At 44.8% G+C, this 17,243-nt stretch overlaps 1 protein-coding gene and 1 long non-coding RNA gene across 3 annotated transcripts; one reads left to right on the top strand and one right to left on the bottom strand.

Annotated features, from left to right (window-relative positions):
- Positions 1–5,749: 5,749 nt before the first annotated feature.
- On the bottom strand, positions 5,750–7,643 carry LOC124050544. Its single transcript, XR_006841650.1, has 3 exons — positions 6,889–7,643; positions 6,238–6,292; positions 5,750–5,870 (listed from the first exon to the last, which is right to left on the bottom strand). It is a non-coding gene; the product is annotated as an uncharacterized LOC124050544 (long non-coding RNA).
- A 2,690-nt stretch (positions 7,644–10,333) lies between these two features.
- On the top strand, positions 10,334–17,240 carry LOC124050241 (cytospin-A-like). 2 transcript variants are annotated; one of them, XR_006841585.1, is made up of 13 exons: positions 10,334–10,772; positions 11,686–11,805; positions 13,310–13,765; positions 14,027–14,100; positions 14,506–15,104; positions 15,186–15,273; positions 15,354–15,429; positions 15,517–15,553; positions 15,740–15,836; positions 15,953–16,069; positions 16,222–16,281; positions 16,406–16,614; positions 17,030–17,240. XR_006841585.1 is itself a non-coding variant. In XM_046372559.1 (12 exons), the coding sequence occupies exons 2-12, from the start codon at positions 11,763–11,765 to the stop codon at positions 16,493–16,495; spliced, it is 1,737 nt and encodes a 578-aa protein (XP_046228515.1). In that variant the 5' UTR covers positions 10,334–10,772; positions 11,686–11,762; the 3' UTR covers positions 16,496–17,240. The 2 variants fall into 2 exon arrangements, 1 of the variants encoding a protein (XP_046228515.1); XM_046372559.1 differs by having other exon boundaries at positions 16,406–17,240.
- Positions 17,241–17,243: the final 3 nt, after the last annotated feature.

A 17,243-nucleotide genomic window follows, 5' to 3' on the forward strand; every position in this document is an offset into this window, starting at 1 on the left:
TAGCTTGTTGCAAGGACAAATGCTGTACATACAGTTTGTACAGACAGTATGTGCGTGTTTGGATACAGGTGTCAAGAGACAAGGATTAATGCCTCCGGTGACGGAGTATCTGACAATCCACTGCTGTATATCACAGGACAGTTATGAAAGAGCCTGCTCACTGCTCTGTATGCAAGACTGAGCATCAGTGTATGTTTATACTATTCTTTTGTGGGGGGTTTGTTTTTTCATCATTATGATAATTTTTATTAGTAGTAGTAGCATTTTAAGGTCATAGTGAACAGATCTCTGCTTTTATGGGCAAATGAATGCAGGAGCTAAACGGAGCACAAGACACTGTCAAAGGTTTCATCTCTCTCACACACACAGAAAAGCCCTGAAGCTCTGTTGACCAGGTGAATGCAGGATTTGGATATCGCCGCAGCACCAGCTAGTCCCCATCTCTTATTTTGGCATTTGGAAGGGTGAGTGTGTGTGAGAATGTGTCCGTAGACGGCGAAAGTGATGAACCCTCATGAGGTCATTTACAGGATCAGGCTTTTAGGCTTTAGACCAAGCAAGTGACTGAGAGGCTGAAGGATTCGAGAGGAATCGCAGCAATCAGCTGTTGGCGAGCAGGTTTGTTAAATCACGGAGTGATGGAGTAAGTTCTCCTACACCCGCCCACCCTCACCCTCACCCCCACCGCCCCATGCCTCTGTCCTCATCTACCCGCTGTCATTATCTTCATCTCCCCATTTGCGTGTTCTCTTCATCTTAAATCCCCTCTATCTGTGACAAATAAGGCATGAAGACAAACAAATTGTCAGGGAGAGCGTTTTTCTCCCCCCTCTACAATCGATATAAATGATTACATAATGATTAACTATTGGTACCATCAAAGAAGACGGCCTCTCAGAAGCCAGAGATTCTCCTGACGATGCTCTTAAAGAGAATCTTGGGCCACATTGTCAAGATGTGAAAATCCCCTTGTTGCCCATCGAGAAGCCTGGCTGAGGATCAATCCCTCCCACCCTGCTGGATTCTGTCCTCGCTCACACACACACACACACACACACACGGAAAAGAAGAGCTCACAGAAGAGACTCTTTTTCTCTAAAACTGGAACAGATGTATTTGGTCATAACTGATAAAGATTTACCTCCAAGAGCTTTTTTTGTATTGTTTTGTTTTCTATCCTTTCTGAGGAATAACAATTACCTAATCGGCTGTGGCAACTTCTCATCTACCTGTTAAATTCACTCACACACACACGGCTGTCACAGTTGCACAGAAAATGTCTCAGAAGAAATAACCCAAAGACTACAATGGTTCTGGTTTCTGCATAAGTCCAAGTCTTCTTACCTTTCAGCGGGTCTATGTTCCGGAGACATTGGAGTACATATGTGGCGCGTCTTCACACGATTGCAGGGAAGCGGCAGACATTCATGTAGAGGTGTTTCACATCTGAGAACGGAGGGGGAAAGCAGGATTCCTCCTCTGTTTTTCTGGTCCTTTCTCGTTATTTTTTTCAAAGCCCTCAGAGGAATGGAGCACTGACAGAGGAGGAGGAAGAGGAGGAAGAGGAGGAGGAGGTGGTGAAGGAGGAGGAGGAGGAGGAGGAAGAGGAAGAGGAGGAGAGGGAAGGCTAAGGAGGGAGCAGTCTGCCGGGCTGGGCTGCTGTGGATCACCTGGAGCAGTGTTGGGCTCCGCATTTACTCCTCCACTGCAGCAGTGCGAGGCAGCGGCGCGAGCTGCATGTTGCTCCCACAGATCACCGCAAAACAAGGACACGGAGTCTCCATCTGCTGGATTCAGGATTCTGCAGCTCTGTAGCTCCACACGCTCCTCTCCCCATCAGCATGCACACTCATGCTGTCCCTCTTCCCCTCTAGCTTTCTATCTGCATTTCTGTCTGTCTCTGTGCCTTTGCCTCACACTCCTTTTCCCTCTCACGTGTGTGTGTGGGAGGTTATAACAAGTCATAAACGTGTTCCCATGTTATTTAGCTCTCACTTTTCCTGGTCTGTGTCCTCGTACCCACCGGTGCATGTGATCATGCGTCTAGTGGTCTTGGTAATAAAGCGTCAAGCTCAATAAAGCCTCAGCCAACCTCACGCTCTCTCTACGATGACGTCACTCTTCCGGCCAAAAGGGAGGCAGTCGTATCCTGGTCTTTTCGGGACCCTGCTGACGTCATAGAGATCAGACACGTTTCTCAGACCATGTGCAGGTGTTTAAATGGCATATGACCCCCGCCCCCAGAAAAAGGATTTTTTTTTAGAAAGTTGAAAAAATCTGAAACGGACATATGCACAGAGAAAAATGCCAAAACTGCGGCGATCCAAGCAAATGGCATCACCAGACTTGAGCACGTTTCCCGTCTTTGAAAGTCCTAAGAACTACCTCCTCATCCAAAATAACACAGCAAATTCCACCAGCCAGCAGAACACTTGATCTCCAAGTCCGACTGCCCTCACATTCTGCTCACGTCCTCCCTCCTTCAGCAGCCTCTTCTCTGTCCTGCAGCACACCAGAGCTTCTAAGCTTGAGAGAGACAATGTGAGGGAGGCATAAATACCGATTTGGAAGGGATTGTATTGATTTCAGGCCCAATGTAAGACTTATTGGTATTCTAAAGGAGTAGAGGTACTACTAAAGAGAAGTATGATTTCACCAGGCGGAAAAGACGTAACAGCAGTAGCCGATGCAGATGACAAAGGACGGGCCGCTCGAACGGGGACACAGAAACACAAAGCTAAAGCACAACGATGTAAAGCATTGTGTGTCTCAGAGCTCATATCTAGATGCATCCAACCCACAGTATTCTCTTGCCAACTGTTAAATGGTCGTGATTGATGTGTGAGTTCTGGATGTGTTGTGGGAGTGATGAAGTCTCTAGACAAAGCTGCAATCAAAAAATGTGTGCATCCAATGCAACAAAAACTGCGCTAACAGATCAAACTAATGTTCCAAATGCTTTCCAACCAGACAGAGCTACACTTTGAAGATCCAGTGTGTAGGAGTTAATGGCATCAAGATGGTGCGACTGCAGACTGCAGCCAACTGAATACAGCTCGCCTAACCTTTCATACCTTCCCTATGGTGGCCGCTAAAAACAAGTGATGCCCTCTAGCATTTGTCCGTTCTAGGCTACTGGAGAAAGTGCAACATGATGGACTTCGTGGAGGAGGATCCGCTCCTTCTGTATTCCATTTCAGCCCTTAAATCCTACACACGGGACCTTTAAAGAGCTGATGGTTCTCTGTTGTTGTTGGTAGAGTTGTGCATTTGTCCGCACTTATCAACATTCAGTAGATGTTAATGACTAACAGGCTACATTTTAAGGTTTTGAAATAGGTTGCCTTATTCCTAGATGGATGGATGGATGGATGGATGAATGGATGGATAGATAGACATATAAGTGATTTGCTCCTTATGATTTGGAAAACACTTTCATTTTGATAATCTAAAAACTGGAAATGATGATTCATTTCATTCTGTGGTCGAAATAAGTGGTAGTTTTTCTCATTATTGAGTCTTCATGAATAATGAGACCGAACTCAAGAGCTGCTGCTGCTCTGAAGTAGACAGTTTGCAAAAGATTTCTTATTTAAAACCCCTTACACAATACAATCTTTGTGCTCTAGTGATTCCTTTGCATTTAGTCCTAACAAATGTACTCTTTGACCGCTGCTGACACAAACTGCTGAGCAAAATAACAAAGCGAACTATATACGTCTCAAAAGTAAACTTAGCGAATTAATTGATGAGTCAATGTCACTTCACTAGAGCTTCAATCACTTTAAGCTCTAGGAAAATTGCATTGAGTATTTTTCACATTTTTTTGATGTCAAAACAAACACTTAATCGGTTCATCTTGAAAAGAACCGGCAAAATAATCATGAGTGGCATCTCTGTTCCAAGTCTGCAGTGGATGAAACAGCCAGATTTTGAAATACACCGGCAGGTATTTCATGGTAGCATTTTAAAATGTTAGCAAGTAAACAGTCCCACCTAGTGGTGTAACACTGATCTGAGGTCCTTTAGGAAATATCAGAGATTTACACATTGATGCCATCATCCTGTTCTGGATTAAAAACCATCGTAATTTCAGATCTGCATCGTGCTTGTTTTTAAAGCTGCAGCTTTCGCTCAGAAGGTCATAAACAGCATCGGTCGTCCTGCTACTTGTTCCGCTGGCTTTATATTCTTTAAAATGATTCAGTGAGCACAGTCATTAACATTCTGCCTCAACCTTGAGAAAATGATGAGTAAGGTATGATCAAGAGCGAGTTCTGCGGATGGCTGATAAAGAAGAAAAGAAAAACGCAGAAGAATTCTTTAGGTTATGCACATCAAACAAGCGGAGATGTTCCCGTATCCACATTCACTTCATCTGGAGCCTTTGTGCTGACAAAAAGCACAGTGGGAGCCTACACACGATTAACTCATAGATAATCTCTGATGCGTGGCTGTGCTGGAACTCGACCGTCAGCCCATTTGTAAGGTTTAAAAAGACATTTTCAGACTGCGATTAACACATGTGATCGTTTGAGCACAGCACATGCTGTCAAACTTGAGGTCCTCGGACTAAATGTGCAAGATGTACCTGAGATGTTAATGTAAAAATAGTCAAGCCTGACCTCCAATCACTTGTTCATTGGTGAATTATACACCAACAAGTCACGAGAATCATGAGAAATCTTCTGCGTCAGTCTGTGGTATTTATAACCACACAGGTTGAAATTCACTAAATTAAAATTTAAAAAGCCTTCGTGATTTCGTCTTGGCATTTGGTTTCAAACGCACAATAGTAATGGCATTTGAGGTTTTTGCTGATGTGAGCCAGCATTTGATCATCTGTGATGCCCAAAAAAATGCCAAGAGAAAGGCGGCGGAGCCCCGCAGTGGATGGCTCTTGGTGCTGTGACCTCTGCTGGGAGAAGGAGTCATGCAGAGTTTAAGTAATTAACGACGATCTCCTTCATGCCCCGTGCCCACAACAGCCAGCACCTCCACCGCACCGCGTGAGGTTCGTTTTGCTGTCTTTTACCTGCCTGGCCTTTTTAAGGATCTACGAATCATTTCGGCATCTTACAGATGGATGTTTCCGGCCCACAAACCTGAATGACGGAGAAAATCAATTAATGCACATTTGAGTTACTGTTTGAAACACATCTAGAGAATAAGGCTGTAATTATTCTATATTTTTCTCGCCGTCCAACTGTCCCACCACTTCCCCCGCTTGTCTGACGCTCTCAGTCCTACTGAAGAACTAAATATTTAAAACGGGTCACAGATACAGGTTATTTCCTTGAGCAGCTGCGTGTAGTGCATTTCTTGGGGAACTGTTTTCAGCTGTGGATTAAGACACATTAGGTTGACGGGTGGCTTTCTGGCACCAGGATGATGTATATGGTATTGACTCACATTAAACTACATTACGATAAATTGCTTATGCTGTTATGGGTTCTGATGTCACTGCTACAGGAACATTTTATTGTTTACAACAGATCATAGTAAGGTGCACAAAACTTATAACTGGTTATAATTAATTATAACTTGAAGAACATTGTTCCTGTAGGAGGTGGAGAAGTCCTCTCTGTCTAAGAGCTTGTACATTAACATGGTAAAATGACCACTGTATTACAGAGCTTATGTTTAAAATTAAGAGACATGTCACGTGTTTTATTGTTTTTATTACTTTTGGGACAAAAATGGAGGCCTGTGGCTGTGGATATGCATCGCAATAAGATCAGACTTTTGGCTACAAAGGTAAAATTTAGTGGGCTCAGTTTTGGGATTTGTTGATGATGAGAAAGACCCTGGAATATCACAACGCTCATCCTTTACATTCAACACTCGTACCAAACACCAACTACGCAAACCTGGGAAAAGAAAAAGGAAGCTGCCATCGCGAACATTCCTTCACATCAGAATCAGAAATGCTTTATTGATCCCTGGGGGAAATTGGGTAAAATCCAGAGTGAAAAAACTAGCATGGTTAGCAAGGGCGCAGCTTCAGAAAGTTACAAGTGGAAATAAATTTTAAATAAATTAAAAGAAAGAAAGGTCTAAAAAAAAAATAGAATAGAGAGGGAACAATGGTAATAGGCTGCACGCACCATTGGCACATGCGCACTAAACTGTTGCTGTAAGGCGTTTATGCAACATGTTTGAAAAAGAAGAAGAAGCTGCCAATCAGAGTGACAGCTCCTCGTTACGTTTGACTTAACCACCCCTCCCGCCTCTTACCTGGGTCCTTCTCAAAGAAAAGACAGCAGTGAGTCTGTAGTAGCCATGGTAACACCTGTGACAGATGAAAAGATGGATGACAGATATAGTACAATACAGCTGAGTCACTCCAGGCGCGCACACACACACACACACACACACACACACACACACACACACTGACTGAATGGAGGGGGACGTGTGGGCATTTACAGACAGAAGAAACACGAGGGAGAAGCTGTAGGTCCCCTCCATTCACAATGACTTCTCACCACGGGAGGAAAAAAAACAATACCCCGCCCTCCTCCTCCTCCTCCTCCTCCTCCTCCCTCGACGCACACACACACACACACACACACACACACACACCTCCACCTCCAAAACACGTGCACTCTTTTGATCCTCACCTACACACCATGCATCATTCAGTGCTACAGACTGATGGGTGCAGGAAAACGCACCCGACAGAAAGTGAGTCATTCATGCTCAGCAGAACTTTTCTTACATTTAGACTACACTTTCAAACCAGGTGCGATGCGCTTGGCTTCTGCCAGAAAAACCCCAATCAAGCCTCCGTCGAAACCTCATGCAGGTGCACTTGAGGTACCCGTCCAGTAAACAGGCTCGGTTCATGCACAAGACGCGACACCGCGCATGCATCCTCCTGCCTACCTTTTTCAGAGCTGACATCTTCCTCCTCAGAGAAGGTCACTTCTTCTTCTTCTCCTTCCTCTTCTTCTTCGATAGTAAACGGGCGATAAATAAGTGAAAGGCGATCATGTCCCCTGGAGTCCGTGAAAACGCTCATCGTCGCCCTGCTCGTTAGAAACATCTGCAGCGCAGCGGCCGTACTTTCCCATGATGAGGGCGGCTTGTTTGTGCTTTCTTGACCGACGCAAGTCCTGATGCGGCGGCTGACTTCATTCTCTGGGGATGAATTATAATGCTCTGGTGTTGATGTGGTCACTGATAGCACAGCTCCTGGCAATATGAAGAAGCCATTCAATACCGGACGCCATTTTCACCAAGTCTGCACCTACAGCATCCCGCTTGTGTTGACATGATCTGACAGAAATTACGTGCAACTTTCTCAACACCTGAGCCTCCAAATGTGATACAGATGACGCATTTAATTCACAGCGAACAGACACAAACAAAGTGCAGTTAGGCGTGGTTGAATTACTAGCTATTACAATGAAATCAAAGTATGTAATTAGATAAACCAAATTTAGTCGATGTTAGGCTATTTTTTTGCCGCACAGAACCTGTTTCAAATGTGCAGCACATATGAGTTAAACTTTAAAAACGGAACATTTTCATATCCTTGATCCTGATTATTTGATTTTCCTTTTTTTGTTATTCAGTAATTAATGAGGTTATTTCCATTGACGTGCCTCACACAACAAGAAATCCAAAAAGTGAATAAAAGCCGCAACTTAAATGAAAAAAAAAAAAACATTAAATAGTATAAAACAATTGTAATAATTTACGGTTAGTTCAGAAGAAGTTAACAAAAACAGGTAAATTAAAATAAGTGAAAATGTATGACACACGCTGACCTTCTGCAGCTGCTACTGAAGGGCCTTTGGGCAGGGCACTTTACTCCAGCAGAGCTTCAGGACAGGTGAGCGTTGGTTTGACCGCCGAGTCACAGGGCAGCTCCTGTGGGGTTTGGAAAAGTATTATTTCCTCAAAAAGAGCTCCTCGTAACTGACATCCACCCAAGCTGCAACTTTACAGTCACATACACCTTAATCTGCTCCATGTGTCCTTTTGTCTTTTACCTACAGCCACCTGCCACAGGAGTAAGACCAGAACTCAGAGCTAAAGACTCCTTAAGTTCCCCATTCTGTTGCAATCCTCAGTCTTAATAATTATAAACATTATAATTATTTTGTGAAGAGGGGTGGGGGGGTGCGGAGAAAGTCAGCTAGTTTTGTTCTGAAATGCCTTAAGCTTTGCAGATAGTGTTTATGTTAATAAAAGTGAGTGGGTTGCATTGATTTCTAACACTAAGAGGCTGATTTCGCAGTGTGCTGTGGTGTTTGGGTCGCGGAGAAACCGTGTGGGTGCAGTGCACAGAACAGCCAGAAGCTGAAAACTGCCTGCATCTCTTAACCTTTGCCCACACTGCAGAGACAGGGCGAATCGCTCTGCGCTTACAGCCTCACCGAACACTGATAATATAACCTTGGCAACAATAAAACACACATGTGTACATACTCAGTGTATAACCTCAGTCAGAAAATGTCAAGTAAGTGCAAGTAAGATTTTAGGAAAGAAAAGGATGACGATGAGGATAAACACTTCATTCGGCCTCCAAACTAATTATCTTGATAAATGTAATGTAGAAGTTAAGCAAATTTACAAAAACCTCACCATTAGATCATTTGCATTTTTATTAAATCTTTTTCTTTGTGAATTACACTACATCTTTCTTGTACGTTACGGAAATAATTTCCCTCGGGATCAGAAAAGTATCTATCTAATGAAACTTGAATGGAAATGTTATTGCTGTCGGTACTGAATTTGGCCACTAGAGGCCGCCACATACGGCCCTCTTCGCTGAGCTCTGTCCGTGGTGCTGAAACATTCCAAAGTAATCCTCATTCACTCTGTCCCTGTAAATGATGCTGACAAAGGTCAGTACAGACTGTCTTACTGTTAGAACAGAAACCCATAAACACATACGTGTAATAGTTTTCGCTGCACCAATTCAATTTGGTTTGCATTCAAATTCCATTTTTCTTCTACCCCATACAGGACACGGTCACATCACACCGTTTCTCTCTTCATGACACTTTCACCAATACACTATGGCCAACTTCAACTAATTTGACTTTCCTTTCACTTGCGTGAAAGAAAGCAAAAGACAAACAAAACAAAAATATGGCCCAGGAAAGATTTTAACTTACAGCATATGTCGCTATTTGGGGGCAGTCGTGGATCAGCGGTTAGGGTGTCGGACCCGTAACCGGTGGATTGCTGGTTCGATTCCCTGTCCCGGTGTCCATGGCTGAGGTACCCTTGAGCAAGGTACCTAACCCCCACTGCTCCCCGGGCGCTGCACGCGGTCGCCCACTGCCCCGGGTTTGCTGTGTGTGTGTGCACGTCACTTGGGTGGGTTAAATGCAGAGCACAAATTTCGTTGGAGTGAGTTCCCTCCAATGACAAAATATGTCACTTTCATCTATTGTTTTTACACACTGTATAGACAAAAATATTTGGTCACCCGACTATTACACCAACAGGGACTTTAATCACATTCTAACTACACAGACAGCTTTGCAGCTCGAACAGCTTCCACTCTTCTGAAGGCTTTCCACCAGATTTTGGAGTGTTTTTGTGGGGGTTTTGTGAGGTCACACACTGATGTTGGACCAAAAGGCCTGGCTCACAGTTTCTGTTCCAGTTCATCCCAAAGGTGTTGGATGGGGTTGAGGTCAGGACTCTGTGTGGGCCAGTCAAGTTCTTCCACACCAAACTCATCCAACCATGTCTTTATGGAGCTTTGCTTTGTGCACTGGGGCACAGTCATGCTGGAATAGAAAAGGGCCTTTCCTAAACTGTTGCCACACAGTTGGAAGCATAGCATTGTCCAAAATGTCTTGGTGTGCTGAAGCATTAAGATTTTCCTTCACTGGAAGTAAGAGGCTGAGCCCAATCCCTGAAAAACAGGCCCATAAAGAGGTGTGTCTGGATATTTTTGTCTATATAGTGTAGAATTTCAGGTATGGATGCCTCTTAAAGTAGCCTGCATGTGTCCTCTATTTATTTCATCGCACTGCAGAAAGTCAAGCCCCTCTGTGAGTGAGGATCACTGTCACTTTCATCCTTTGAATTGTGATTTTTTTCTTAAAACTCAGCTGATGACAAAAATTAGCACCACGGTCAGTCTACGTTTCCATGGTTTCCCCGGCGGTTTTCATTGTTTTTAAGTTTGATGTAATTGCTCGTTTTATTTTAAATTTTCCAGTTTAACTCATTTAGAATCTGTATTTCCGCGGCTTATCTTTCACGTGCTGTGAGGTCTGGCAGGTGTGACGTAATCAGACCGCGTGCAGCTGCAACCTGTCACCTGCGTTTCACCACACCTGTATTTAAAGGTGATTACTCTCCAGCTTGGTGTAACCGCCCGCCCCCTCCAGCAGCAGACTCATAATTCAGCCGTTTGAGAACCGCTCCTTTGTGTGAAAACGTTTTCCAACACCACATTATGCCACAGACAGCACTCATGTCGTCGGTCCGACGTGCAGCTGCTGCGCCACCCGTTTGTATCTGCCTCCTGCTCTGCTTTGTGTCGCATTGGATTTAAAGGCAGAGTTATTGGGGATTGAAGCGAAGTTAGAGATGATGGCTGCCTCGCTATGGCTGTGAGGTGAATATGAGATGTCTGGAAAACATGAATGCCAGTAACTCCAACAGTGTCCTCTAAGCGCATTTGGGAGACGGGACGCAGAAGACCGGGGGAGGTCGGGACACGGGAGCGGAAACCCGCCGGACAGCCGAGGACCGGAGTGGAGAGCCTCCAGCTGGCTGGCTGGCTGGCTGAGCAGGTAGGATGAATGAAACTGGAGGGGTAACCGTGTGTGTGCGCGCACTGTCGTGGGTTGGATGCACCGTATGCCACAGCCAGAACAGTTTCACAAATGAAAGCACTCGCCCCGAAATGGATGGTTGCAAAGCAAAAAAACCAAAAACGTGGCTCCAAACTTCATTCACCAACCGGACAGTTTAATGTCGCGCGGCTCTTTGCACTGCATGTGCTGCAGAGGAAATTTTCAAGGCAGCATAAAAGAAATCATAAATGTGGCGTACAATTCACCTACAGTGATCTGCGGAGGCCAGCAGACAGCAGTGTGAGATGTGCAAAATAAATGAAATTATTTTGAGAACTAGCTCTTTAAAGGAAATCATATGCATGCCGAATTTTCCCGGGTGTACTAACAACGTCTAACTGAGGTGTGTCGTGACGTTTAATGCATGTGTCTTTTCTTAATAACCACACCAACCTTAAATCAGTAGATTATTCAGTGGAGTTTGGTTAATTATTCAAAGACTCGACCATGTTAATTTCAGACAGCACTGCAGAGGATCGTCCATGCTTTGTTGGAAAGGAGATCATTTTAACGCATCTGTGGCTCTTTGTTGCCCAACATATATTGATGTTACTGTATAACTCAGCTCTTAATGGTAAGGAGGCCTTACACAAATCGGGCAGCTACTGTGAGCTGGTCAACAATAACTGCAGGCAGGTGACACACCTGACACAGTGACTTTAGTGTTCTTAAAAACCCCTGGTATCAGTGTGTTCAGTAGGAAATGATGATATTAACGAACCGCGTCATGTTAGGTAAGGGACTTGTAAGGGACTTTCACTGACATGTTGCACTCATTTTATTCTGCTGATCAAGAGTTCAGTGATGAGTCACACACATGAAAGATTTATATTTGTTCCCTCTCATCCAGACAGCAGTGGGCCTCACAAAACGGAGGGCGCGGTGAAGGACACTGAGGTAGCCTGTTCAGATACCCACCCCTGTTGGATGATGGGTAACCATACTGGCAAAGACAGCCATGGCACCACAGGTACAAAGGCAAACACAAAGAAGAATGGTTTTGAATAGACGACTGTTTATTTTGTTTGTTTGTTTTGCTTAAACTGGAGCCTTCTGGTCTTTGTACTGTGTGACTGACTGTTTTTAGACTGTTGTCTTCCTGCGTTCAAAAACAGAAAGTGCCACATGTTCTTCCTGTCAGTGTCTGTCCCATCCCACCCCTCGAATCCGACGGGAAAAGAAGCTGGTTTGCACTCGGTTAAAAAGAAAATGTGTTTTCTAAAGTTTTTATTCTTTTGTGATCATTCATTATATTATTTTCCTTTTACCCACAGCAGGCTGATAGAAGACAGCCAAAATGTATCATTCAAATCAAACAAAACAATGTATATATAAATATGTGTGAGGCTAACTCACAGAGGTGAACATCACTTTTCCACTAACTGACACTCTATAAATGTGCTCTGTTTGTCTCGATTCAAACTCCGGTGTGATCACAGAAACTTGGCGCACAGGATGGAGGTTAGATTCAGCAACATCAGATCTTTTAGCCTCTCTCTCGTGCCTTCAGTGTCCTCCGGTTTAAAGCTGGCTGTAACTTCGGCTCAGCTAATGTGTGAAATTGCCCCGTGTCGCCTCACACGTCTTGCCTCCTGAAGACGCTCAGCCCGCCGTTCGCTCGACTTAATTCTCGCTCCCAGCTGTTTTGAAATGCTGCTCCTTGTTTCCCTCTCTTGGCCGTCAGTATGCAGGAAGTCGTCTCAGGCTAGAGGATGAGAATAGCTCCCCTGCCGTAGCTGAGCAGACTACATCATGCTGCTGCCGCCAGAAATGATGAGTCTGCAGAATCCTGCGCTACGACACAAGGGCAAGGAGGATGAGGAAGCGTGAAAGGATCTGAGCCGGAGCGGGTGGAGATCCCACGTAGCTTCCCAAATCTGCGTGGGTTTATAGCCAACGCATACCATAAACAGCACACTATTGGAATACAATAATCACAAAGCTCTTATAGAAAAGCTCTTAGATTATTTTTCAGTGACGGGTGACATTTTAGATGTTGGTTCATGATGCAGTAACCTAAACAAACTGCTAAAAAAAAAGAAAAACACATCAATAAAAGGCTCTCAACTCCTGGGATTTTTGTGCGCGTTTCATGCTGACTGTCGGCAGCACAGACGATGAATGTAATCGCCTCTTAGAAGAAGCGAGAGCAGCTGTGAGATGGCAGATGAGGGTGAAATCGCTTCTCTTCCTGGATCTTGCCACATGGGGGAACAGTGTGTGAGTGTTTGCCTGCCAACACATTGGCAGGAGAGGATTTTTGCTGCATCAGTCAGCCCAGGACAGTAAATACGGGAGCGGACGCTGAGTGCTTACATCTGCATCGAGGAAGGGAAAAGGGGGGTCTTTGCATGCGGCACCCTTTTTATTTTGTATTGGATGATTTTTTTGGGGGGGCAGTTTTCTCATTTCTCTCTCAGATGTTCTCTTTCCTTTGCTCCCCATTTGTTTTACTATTCATTTCCTCCTCTCAGGTTCTCCTTTAGATTTCTTCCACACGCCTCCTACCACACCCTCAGATGCAGAGCTGATGGCCTTATCCTCTGCAGCTTCCTCTAATAAGGCGCAGACGCCATCACCAGCCGGCAGCACCACCCCCTCCGCCACCTCTCCAGTCCCAGACTGGACCCAGAAACTGTCGGCTCCCTCAGAATGGGCTGTGATAAGCGTAGACAGCATCACCTCAGAGACAAACGTGAGCGATGCGGTGGCGAGGCACGGCAAGGCGGCAGGCAGCCCGGCGTCCCCGCCTCCGTCCAGAGGGTCGCCGTCAGAGGAAAGCTGGCAGGAGCGGGACAGTGGAGTGGAGCCACAGGCTGCAGAAGAGGGAGCCGGAGAGGAGATGACCATGGTTTTACTCAGTCTGATGGAGCACTACGGGGCCTCGCTAGGCCTGACCCCCAACGCTGATGTTACCACAGGAGCAGTAGGTACGTCCTCTGTCTGCAGTGTTTTCTTAAAGGGAAACTTTGTCAATTTTCAACTGGCTTTGTGTCATTACACTGTGGGTAACATATGCAAATGAGCGATGTTAAACTTCTCTTCATTATGCCTGCACCAGAAACAAAGAATATAGTTGGACTGAGAAGGAGAAAGAGCTGCCCCCCTCCATCTCTCTCAGATGGAGAAAGTTACAGTTTCAAATCTGTTTTCACACTCTTTTTTTTCTTTTTGTTTGACTCATCCGTCAGAGCTGCTCAGACGCTTGATAACACAGAAAGATGAGCTGGTTGAGGAGGTGGACACACTGAGGGAGACACTCAGGGTGAGTCAGAAGGTCTCATGATACCCTAAACATTTCCTAAACCTCACTAACATGTATTTGCTGTGCATAAAAAAACTTCATAAAAAATACTTCTGGAAAGTTCAGAAAATCTTGGAAAAATGAAATTCACTCTTTCTTTTAACAGTTTATTATAGTTTATAAAATGGCAGCAGTCGTATACAAAAAGCCCTGGTTGTGCTTAAAAACGTAGCATCAATTGACAATACTTGTGTACTGTACACAAGTGTACTACTGTACTGAATTTAGCTAAACATATATGTGGTAAGAGACCTGTGCACCAATAAAATCCAGGACTCCAGACTATACTATACCATACTAAGAGCTGCTCTGAGGGCGGATTACATTTTCCCTCTTCCATTCTCTTTCTTTTGTCCTCCACGACAGACGGAGAGGCTGGAGTGGCATCAGTTCCAGTGTGACCTGCAGGTCGCGGTGTCCGTGGCCGACCGGCTGCGGGTCGAGTCGGAGCAGGCTCTGGTTTTGCTCCAGGAGAACCACAGGGCTGTGGAGGAGCAGCTGGCTCAGGCCCTCAGCAGACAGCAGGAGAAGGACAGGGAACTGGAGAGCCTGAGAGCCGAGTACAGAGACGTCTGCGCAAAACTAAGTGAACTCGCCCTGCAGCAGCGGCGCGAGCGGGCCGAGCTGGATGCTCTGAGGAGTGCAGTGAAAGATGTAACAGACTGTGATCAACAGACAGAGAGACAAGCCGGGGGCGGCGAGGGGGTGGAAATACAGAAAGTCGTGGAGGATATTCCTCAAACTGAGACTGAAACTGAAAATGGTGTAAAGCGACAGGAGGAGAATGAACCAAATCAAGAGTTGGATGCTAAACTTGATCCTGAGGAGGCAAATGGATCAGAGAACGTGCATCTGACAGGGAAGGGGGTGGCGGAGGGATACCTTCGCAGTTTGGCCGCCCTGGAGAAGAAGAAAGAAAGGCAGAAAGATCCAAGGAGGATTGTGATGCTGTCTGAAAGATCTTGGTGAGTGTGCTTGAACACTCGCAACACAGCCCGTCCCTATTAACGGAAACAGAATCATAAAACATGCAAAATGTCTTTCAGGAGTCTCTCTCGTCTCCCGCTCGCAACTGACTCCTCCAGTGAAAATAGGACCTCAGCAAACACAAGCACAACATTGCCGCTATGCAAGGTAGAGCACTTGTCGAGTTGTTAAGAATTATGTTCTTTTAAATATACATGTTGTATAGGTGAACGTGTAAACCTTTCCAGAAAGAAGAGCCACCAATACGGAGGAGAATGGACCGCATTCTACAGCGGCAGGACAGCTGGTCCAGCTTCTACACGGGTGCGCTTGAACCCACAGCACTAAACCACCACCTTGAAGTTCTTTTAGACAGCTTAGCTTGACTGTGCCACCATTTTTGTCTTGCAGGGAAACTGGATGGAGACCAAAGCTCAGATTCCATCAAGTAAGAAACTGTTTTTCCCTTTTTTTTCTTTCTTTCTGTAGTAGCACTTTCAAATAAGCTGTGAAGTCACACTCAAAGCAGCTCTCCAGTGGAGCCTTTTGCACACTGCAGGATGACTTTTTAATTTTCAGCAACAGTTTAAAACGTGACTGTTTAAAGTGGCTTCTTTAAACTGTGTCTCCCCAGACCTCAGGATGGTTTCAGTGCTCTGCTAAGGCGTCATGGCGGCTCCAGAAGAAACTCCCTGCTGCGCTGGTGTCAGACTCGCACCCAAAGCTATAAGGTTAGAGGGGAGAAATCCATCACAATCTGTAACATGAAGAGGAAGTCAGGGCGAGAAATAACTATACCAGTTTGACATCTATAGCTTGTCTTTAATGAGTGTTTTTTTTGCGGCAGAATATCGAGATCACAAACTTCAGCAGCAGCTGGGAGGACGGCTTGGCGTTCTGTGCTGTTTATCACACGTACTTACCAACTCGCATCCCGTACGACAACCTCAGCCCAGCAGACAAGGTACAAATGTTACTGTCGGGTTCTCCAAGCAAAAGAAACGTATGGAATGAGCAGATTATGTAACAGTCACAATGAAATTCTGGTTATTTAACCACAAAGACTGTGTGTGTGTGACGATATAAAAGCTGCCTCTGACTGCAGTGTTTTTGCAGAAGGAGAATCTGGACCTTGCTTTTAAGACGGGGCAGAGTGTGGGAATCACAGCCACACTGGTGAGGGCTCCCAGCACAGTGGGACAGTAACACTTCTCGCTGTCACAAGGTTATATGGAAAATTGTTTAAACGTATCTGCTTCCTGCTGTGTCTTCTAATGTTCACGTGTTGACTGTGTGGCAGACGGTGGAGGAGATGCTGAAGGCGGACGGGCCCGACTGGCAGAAGGTCCTGGGTTACGTCGAAAGCATTTTCCGTCACTTTGAGATGTGAAGTTCTTTCCTCTCGTCTTCCGCTTGGTTCTTTTCCGTCATCACCATCATCACGTAGGACTGAAACACCGTTCGCCACAAGATGGGACTCCTCTCAAAATGGATTGCCAGGCGACATTGGTTTTTATGAAGATTTTATGTATCATACAATATCCTTCACACAGAAATGATTATTAGCCAGCAAATGGAAGAAAATTAATTATTGGAGTTTTTATATATATATATATATATATAAATATATATCGATTCAGATCCAAATCGCTGCTGGCTGTTGATGTACAAGACACACAAAAATTTGTCAGATTTAAAACCAGTACAGGATTTAAGTCCACCTGCAAATACTAGAATTATTTTCACATTTGTTAAGAGGTGCTGGGTGCACTGATTTTTTTTTTTTTTTGCACAGTTTTGCCTTTTAAAACAGAAGAGAAAAAAGCACTTTATTATGAAACTTGTGTTCTCAAGTGGATGATTTAAAAATCTGTAGCACTTTATTTAACTTGCTTAATCATGAACCTTTCCTGCCTTGTTGCAGTCATCCTGTCTGCATGCACCCAAACCCAAAACCCACAAAAGGAGCAAACGTTGGAATAGCGATACCTGTCATAAGGACGTTGCCTTCGAGGAAGTGTATATTATGTAGATGTGTGTAAGTACTTGAGTGTTTTTAAAAACATGGTAAACATATGTTGTTGTTGACAAAGCCTTACTGCAATAATAAAGTTATGTATATGGAAGTTTTTTCACCA

Source organism: Scatophagus argus, chromosome 19, assembly GCF_020382885.2.
Source record: "Scatophagus argus isolate fScaArg1 chromosome 19, fScaArg1.pri, whole genome shotgun sequence".
In the NCBI taxonomy this organism is placed as follows: domain Eukaryota; kingdom Metazoa; phylum Chordata; class Actinopteri; family Scatophagidae; genus Scatophagus; species Scatophagus argus.

Coding starts and splice junctions, on each gene's coding strand:
- LOC124050241 (XM_046372559.1), top strand. CDS start 11,763: ATGATGGGTAACCATACTGGCAAAGACAGCCATGGCACCACAG. Junction 11,806..13,309: donor AGACAGCCATGGCACCACAG/GTACAAAGGCAA, acceptor TCCTCCTCTCAG/GTTCTCCTTTAGATTTCTTC. Junction 13,766..14,026: donor TGTTACCACAGGAGCAGTAG/GTACGTCCTCTG, acceptor CTCATCCGTCAG/AGCTGCTCAGACGCTTGATA.